Source organism: Colobus angolensis, unplaced genomic scaffold (assembly GCF_000951035.1).
Source record: "Colobus angolensis palliatus isolate OR3802 unplaced genomic scaffold, Cang.pa_1.0 Scaffold183, whole genome shotgun sequence".
NCBI lineage: Eukaryota > Metazoa > Chordata > Mammalia > Primates > Cercopithecidae > Colobus > Colobus angolensis.
Window position 1 is genome coordinate 66,494 of NW_012114966.1, and position 8,303 is coordinate 74,796.

General features: G+C 37.4%; 1 protein-coding gene across 1 annotated transcript in view; it reads left to right on the top strand.

Moving 5' to 3' along the window:
- Window positions 1–8,303, top strand: part of LOC105510137 (ankyrin repeat and KH domain-containing protein 1) — a 75,183-nt gene that overhangs the window by 59,573 nt on the left and 7,307 nt on the right. The window contains exons 18-22 of the mRNA XM_011939769.1: window positions 1,051–1,227; window positions 3,016–3,267; window positions 3,758–3,933; window positions 4,587–4,751; window positions 8,003–8,112. Coding sequence (XP_011795159.1) covers window positions 1,051–1,227; window positions 3,016–3,267; window positions 3,758–3,933; window positions 4,587–4,751; window positions 8,003–8,112 — 880 coding nt within the window. The remainder of the gene's footprint in view (window positions 1–1,050; window positions 1,228–3,015; window positions 3,268–3,757; window positions 3,934–4,586; window positions 4,752–8,002; window positions 8,113–8,303) is intronic.

Below are 8,303 nucleotides of genomic sequence, written 5' to 3' on the forward strand. Positions count from 1 at the left end.
TTGCTGTGGCACTCTAACCTCTTGCTTGCTTCCATTACAATACATCCAGGTTGACAGAGCAAGACTTCGTCTCAAAAAAAAAAAAAAAAAAGAAATGGAAATATGAGGGTGAGGACCCAGTGAATGACAGGTAATGAGTATGGAGTTTCTTTTAAGGGAGACAAAAATGTTCTAACATTGATTGTGGTGACGGTTGCACAATCCTGTGAATATACTAAAATCCAATGAATTATATACTTTAAATGGGTGAATTATATGGTATGTGAATTACATCTCAAAGTCATTTTTTTTTTAATGATGGGGAAATCAAACTGAAAATAAGACCTGCTTAAAAGAAATTTTGACAATCAATGTTGATATTAACTACTTTTTCCTGAAATAAGAAACCATAATCCTTTTCCAGACCTTCAACCTCTTTTCCTAATACATTCTTCAGAGAAAGTAATGGAGTTTAAGAAGATGGCTAAGTTCAGATTTATACAAACTAGATAGAAACTTTGATATATTTTGCAACTGTTGATATTTTCTATCAGATAGAATGCTGAAATTATCCTTAGTAGTATGCTTTTCCTCCTTGTGAGGAAGGAAACATTGGTAGATTTTGTTACTTATCTTCTGTAGGAAATGACTGTAGTTATATAGATGAAAAGCTGTACTTTGAGATTGACTACAAAAGGGAATGCAGAAGTTATTGTTGGGCGCTACTTAGTTACAGCATAGTCTCATTTCATATCCTCTCCATTTAAAAGCTTTGAGATTCATCTAGAACATTACTCCAGGTGACTGACACTCTTAAACATTGAGCCCATTTTTCTGTATGTAGTGCTGTTTGGCGATATTCTTTTGGACTGTAAGAAAAAAATGGATTTGGCCATACAATATCACATAGATGGATTATTTTTGCTGTGGTCTATGGAAATGAGCCACATGCTATCTTTTATTCATTTGTTTGGTTATTTTTACAGCTTATCTCACCTTGGTGGAAGTCTTCTTGGGCTTTCAATTTTAAAGTTTTAGCTAATTGGATGTCTTGGACCTGTTTTATTTCAGGGTTACCATCCATTGACCCATCAGGCAGCTCCCCATCTTCCTCTTCTGCTCCTCTGACAAGTTTTTCCGGCATACCAGGAACAAGGGTTTTCCTGCAAGGGCCAGCTCCTGTTGGGACTCCTAGTTTCAACAGACAACATTTTTCTCCCCATCCTTGGACAAGCACCTCAAACTCATGTAGGAATCCTGGTGGAACTCTTCCCAAAGAGTTTTGAATAAGTTATTAAATCATTTATTTCAGCTATAACACCATGTTATAACTTTAGTAAACTAAATGGTATACCAATGCCCAAGGTTTGTTCTGTGGTCATGTGAAAAAATTGTCAGTCATTTGTAGCATAGAAAACTTGAGAATTATTCTTTCAAGCCAAAAATGTTTTACCCTAGAACTTGGATCAAGAAAAGAGGTACTAGACTGGGTGCAGTGGCTGACACCTGTAATCCCAGCACTTTGGGAGGCCTAGGCAAGAGGATCGCTTGAGCCCAGCAGTTGGAGACCAGCCTGGGCAACAGCAAGACCCTGTCCCTATTTAAAAAAAAAAAAAAAAAAACAGGTATTGCAAGTAGTTTTGCAAAAGGACCCTTTGGAAGCAGTGTTGTAAAATTATTTCTTAAATCTGGAAAGAAGTTGAATTTATGTATATGGTCAGTTTGGTGTGATTTCTCGTGTATTTTTACATTTTATGAAACTGTATTGCCTTTTATAAGTTAAAATATTCCTTTGTTCTATTGATTGATTGATTGATTGAGACAGTGTCTTGCTCTGTTGCTCTGGGTGGAGTACAGTAGCGTGACCTTGGCTCACCACAACCTCTGCCTCTTGGGTTCAAGCGATTCTCCTGCCTCAGCCTCCCGGGTAGCTAGGATTACAGGCATGCACCACCTCACCCAGCTAATTTTGTATTTTCAGTAGAGACAGGGTTTCCCCATGTTGGTCAGGCTGGTCTCGAACTCCCGACCTCAGATGACCTGCCCGCCTCAGCCTCCCAAAGTGCTGGGATTACAGATGTGTGCCACCGCGCCCGGCCACATTTTAAAATTAACTTAAATGTGGCAATATTTGCACAGTACCTGGCATATTTTGTAGAAAACATCTGGTGACCCTTTATACCTGTTAGTCTTTTCTTTGTTCCCTTTCTACAGTCCTTTTTTTTTTCTATAAGGAAATAAGGTCAAATGTTAGCAAAGCATTATACAATTTTGATTCACAGCCTTGCTTCTTAATGGAACTCTTGGGTGATTTGGGTAATTTTCCTTGTCAAAAAAGTCAATACTGACTACTTCATGATGCTCATTAAAAAAAAAAAAAATCCAATTCTGTTCAATTCCACATACTTCATCTGTTCTAAACATTGAAATAAACAGAACAAAGGGGCTAGGCAGGTCGCTCACGTCTGTAATCTCAGCACTTTGGGAGGCTGAGGCAGGCAGATCACCCAAGGTTAGGAGTTTGAGACCAGCCTGGCCAACATGGTGAAACCCTGTCTCTACTAAAAATATAAAAATTAGCCAGGCATAGTGGCAGGCACCTGTAATCCCAGCTGCTCGGGAGGCTGAGGCAGGAGAATCGCTTGAGCCTGGGAGGCAGAAGTGCCATTATACTCCAGCCTGGGCAACAAGAGCAAAATTCTGTCTCAAAAAAAAAAAAAAAAAAAAAGTGACAATAATGAATAATGTTTTGAGAAGATTATTTAGAGCTAGAATAAAAGCAAATGTGTCCTGCTTCCTTTCTAGCATTGTTTAGTTCAATTGGGAAAACATTTTTTAGACTATTGTTGTATACTTATTATAGGCAGAAGTAGCATAGGATAATGTTTATAGAAATTATATTTTATTTGAACGTTCTTTTAAAATGAAAATTTCTTTACAGAACCTATGTTGTGGAATAGATCTTTCCAACAAGGTTTCTCATATTCTTATAGTTTTTATATGTAATAAAACAATAGAGAAATATTTTGCCACCAGGTGACTCTCCTATTCCATCTGTTTCTTCGGAATCATCTTCACCTCTTTCAGCCACTTCTGCCCCACCAACATTGGGCCAACCAAAAGGAGTCAGTGCTGGTCAGGATCGAAAGATACCTCCCCCAATTGGAACAGAGAGACTGGCCCGAATTCGGCAAGGAGGGTCTGTTGCACAAGCCCCGGTGGGGACCAGTTTTGTCGCTCCCGTTGGACACAGTGGAATCTGGTCATTTGGTGTCAATGCTGTGTCAGGTAAAATTGCCTTGCTCTCTCTCTGGAGGGATATCTTAAGTAAGTTGTAGGTTTGCCATTAAAACTTAGTTCCTTAGAAAAACAAAAAAAACTTAGTTCCTTTGTTTAACACTCAATTAGGGAAGGGTGTTTATGTCTTTGAGGAGTTCAATCCAATTTCAGAGTCTGGAATATTGGTTGAGGTAATATATAGAGTTGATCAGAAACAAAAGATTCAAAGTGTGTGTCCTTTCTCTCTTAAGCAATCATTTGAGTTCTTTCGGACAGCACTTAATCTTTTGAAAGACAGGGTAAAGTGGAGTATTCAGAGGACTTTACCTAGTTTTTCAGGAACTGGTTTCTTTGGCTAGCAAGACTGTGATAAATATGCTTTGAGCTCTTCAAAGGAAAGATTTCAATAACATTTGGTAACATTTGGTAATAACAGTGGTAATATTTTGTTGTTTTATCCAAATAAATATAAAAATTTGTTTTCAATTATTCTTTCCAGAAGGCTTATCAGGTTGGTCGCAATCTGTGATGGGGAACCATCCAATGCATCAACAATTATCAGACCCAAGCACATTCTCCCAACATCAACCAATGGAGAGAGATGATTCTGGAATGGTAGCCCCCTCTAACATTTTTCATCAGCCTATGGCAAGCGGTTTTGTGGATTTTTCTAAAGTGAGTTGACAAACATCACTGTAACTTGTTTGACACTTTGTCAGCCAATGTAGTCACGTTAAGGAATACTTTGTATTGAAATAATGCTCTCTTTTGTTTCTGTGGCTTTGCTAGATCTTTTGCTCAATTTCAAGAGTGCATAGCATTGTCCACAGTAGTTCGTCCTGAAGATGTCCCCATTCCCCGAAAACACCTGAGGGATTTGGGTTTTGCCAGTTCGTGTTCTGCTGCTGCAGCTTGGAGAGAGGCCTCTACCCATCTTAAAAGCTGGCCATGAGTTCACTAATGCTTTCTTGTGTGCTCTGACAGCTTTATGTCGGCAAGCAGTCATGTGGAGTTCCCATTTTCTTCTTAGCTTAAGCTTATTCATGAAACTAAAATATGGGAAAGTTGAGGTTATTTTTATCAAATATGAGAAATTTTCTGATGATTTCATATTGAATTTAGTTTTTTTCTCTCTCTTTTTTGTTGAAAAGCCTTGCAGATGCAGATAAACATTTTGTTTTCTCAACACTGCCATACTGTACTTATAGGATCTTTTGGAGTTCTTTAAATGAGGAAAATTAGAGAAGTCTAAGCTGCTATTATGGGATTTATAGTAATTTTATGATTTACAGTAATTTTATGATTAAATCTTTTTTCTTCTGTTTTAGGGTCTGCCAATTTCCATGTATGGAGGCACCATAATACCTTCTCATCCTCAGCTTGCTGATGTTCCAGGAGGCCCTCTGTTTAATGGACTTCACAACCCAGATCCTGCTTGGAACCCTATGATAAAAGTTATCCAAAATTCAACTGAATGCACTGATGCCCAGCAGGTAAAATAGGCTTAATGCTCTTTTATTTTTTAGATTTGTCACATCATTCTTTTTGTTTTGTGAGAAGTATAAGTACTGAATATCAAAAGTCATAATTGACCATAATTTCGATCTGGATTGCTTTTTCAATATCAAGATGATGCTACTGAACACTTTATTTCATATATGTGTATTCTTCCTAGGCAGAAACAGTGAATTGCCATTGCATTTATATATTCATTTTGTAACTGTCTAAAGATTCCTAATTAGAAATTCCAATTTTTCCTCCCCCTTTTCAGATTTGGCCTGGCACGTGGGCACCTCATATTGGAAACATGCATCTCAAATATGTCAACTAAGTTAGAAGGTCTTTACTCTTTAGCCTTGTTTAAGAAACCTATGACCTTGGAAGAACCATGGGGATTTTTTTTAATGTGCCTAAGAAATTTTCTCTGAGGCTTTAGCAATGGAAATTTGATTGCCCATTGTATAAGAACAAATTGATTTCCTATCCACTTGGTTATGTTCTCTGGTTAGTTTAGCCATTTTGAACTTAAGATCATATGACCTTAGTGCTTTTGGCTAAACATACTGAATACTACTTGTATGCAGAAGAGAATTAGTTGATTACATGTTTCAACCTTTTAGGGTGATAAATACATGTATAATTGTTTACATACTTAAAAGGAAAAAGTTGAGTAAATTTCTTGTCATATAGTGGCTCTACATAATGTAGCCTGTATTAATGTGAAATATTTACCAGAATATTCAATAAAAAGATGAACAGTCTTTAGAAGTGGGGTGTGATCCTTTCAGTGGTCATGCAGGTACCACCCAATCCACATTATATTGAACCAGATGGTTAATACTATATTTGTAACAGGCTTCTCACATTTAACACTTGAGTCCCTTCTTAGACTGCCTTGAGAAAGCACTTTTAAGACTATTTACCTATTTATTCTGTGTTAAACATTCCTTGTTCCCTTGTTGTCTTCTATATCCTTTAACATATGAGAAAGTTTCAAGCTCTGGCAATGTGTCTTATCTGACTTTAGCTAGCGGATAGGCCACTGATAGGTTTTTTCTCTATGGATCTTGAGAATGTCAATAAGAACAATTGGATTTAAATCAGATGACACTAAACAAATGTAGGGACACCCATATTATCAACTTCAGGTTCCTTCTGTGCTTCCTGACCTTTTTTATCTGAAAGATTTATCCGGTTATAGATATTTTAAGCTTTATATGAGTTGGGACGTAAGAGGGAGGTGACTCCCATCGTTCTGTTGTATTATTGAATCAGACGAGTAATGTTTATAATGTATATATATTATACTATATACATTATATATTATATAATATATTATTGTAAATAATATATTATATATACATTATAATGTATATAATATAAAGTAATGTTTATAAATATGTAAGTAATTCTGTAAGTTTTACATGTAGTTACATGTAACTAAGTTACATGTTACATTTTACTTAGTTACATGTAACTAAGTAATGCTGAGTTCCGTGGCCCTAAGCATGGAGTCAATATGTTGAACAAGCTAAACAGAGGAACCCTGGAATGGGCTGCTTTGGCCAAACCATAGGCTATGCCGAGAAGGAAAAGTTATCCCAATGAAAAGTATAGTCATCAACTTACTTGTGTTTTAATAAAGCTGAATTTTTCCTGGTCAGTATAGGCAATACAGAAAAGAAAACAAGAAAATGTTTGGAGCTGATAGAGAAGCCAAAACTCATATCAAGGCAAAGACGGATGCACAGAAAAAAAGTAGTAACTAGGGACAGAACTATGTTAGCAGCACCTTTCTACACTCATGCCAACAGGAATTCTTAACTTTCTCTGCCCAGGTCCTAAAGCTAGGACCACATCAGGCACACCATGTTTGATCTGTGTCAGATATACCTGCTTCTTTTATCTTCTATATCATCTTACATATGAGAAAAGCTTCCTTAATTAAGCTTATGTCTTATTTTGTGTTTTGAATAGATTTTGAAAGTTTTATTTGTATTGAAGCTACTACTCTGTAGTGATTGATAACCACATCAAGTATCATTAAGGGGCCCCTTGACCTTTGTGGGGGCAGTTGGGTGGGGCACAAAAGACTCATTGGATCACTTGTATATCTTGCTGTTTCCACTTAACATTAACAGCAACAAGAAAAATCACCTAAAATTGGTGAAATGAATGAAACTACTCTTGATGAAATATATACTAGTGAGAAATAATATTAAATAAATTATTCAGTGGGACAAAAAGGTGAGTTTTATTCTATCTTAACTATCTACAATGCATTTGAATTGTCTGGAGGAGCCCTTAAGTCCATATTCTGCACCTTGAGGACAACCAAATGAGAAATTTTATTTCAGGTCAGTAACTAGAATTTATGAAGAGAAAGGAGATAATTATGAGGAATCCCTAGGAAAATTGGGAGGAAAACAACAGTTGTGCAGTTGGGAGTAGTTCTTTAGGATACGCTCCTCCCTTCCCTCTTACCAGCACTTCCTTCCTTTCTTTCTGACTATTTGGATCCCAGTAGCCTGCTCCCAACCTCATTTCGCCTGCTAAATCTCTTCTTCCTCTGCCTGCCTCTTCCTGGCACTACTTTACTGCTATTTTACCAACCTGAACATTTGGATAAAACCTAGCTCAGGTAAGAACTTAATTACTTTCAAAATATATAAGGGATATGGGAGGAGACAGTATGGGTACAGTGGAACAGTAGTCAGAGCCTAAATTCTATTTTCATTTCTGCCACTTGAAGCTTTATGGTCTTAGGCAAATCATCTCACCTTTCTGGGCTTCACTTTTCTCATCTGAAATTGAACTCAAGAGTCTTCTAGTTCTAACACAGGATTTCTTCTTGTGAATAAGAATATAAGATATGGAAATATTAGAAGCCATTAGATTGTTTACAGTGCTGAAGTTTGAGAGCCCCTAGCATTGGTTCTGATAAGGAATCGAAATAAATCCTGCCATTATTATGGGGGCCAGTATTGAGATTTTTAGTGGAGGTAGAAGAAGACCTTGCACATCTTTAGTGAGCCTTCAAGTCATGAAGAAACATCCTGCTAAGGTATAGATCAAACCCAGTGAAATGAAACTATAGGAATGAAACTATATCATCAAGGTTTCTGGACCCACTTATTTCAACTTGTGTTCAATGTAATAAAATTCCGCTACCAATAAAATTATTGATGTTTTAAGACCCTTTAAACCTATTGTGGCTACAGTGTGCTGACTTGCCCTTTTATAGGCCAGTCTGCTTCCTTCAGTCCCTGCTCTCAAAGGGGAAATCCCATCACCTCAGCTAACCAGACCGAAGAAGAGAATTGGACGGCCGATGGTGGCCTCTCCTAACCAGAGGTAAGACATTTTAGGACTTGGAACTATGGTTTCCCTCTCTTCACGTAGATTCTGGCCAAGTCCTCCTCCCAATCCCAAAACTGTGCAAGAGAGAACCATCCTCAGTTTTAGTTAACTTATAGAAGGGGAGGCCGGGCGTGGTGGCTCACGCTTGTAATCCCAGCACTTTGGGAGGCCTAGGCAAGAGGATC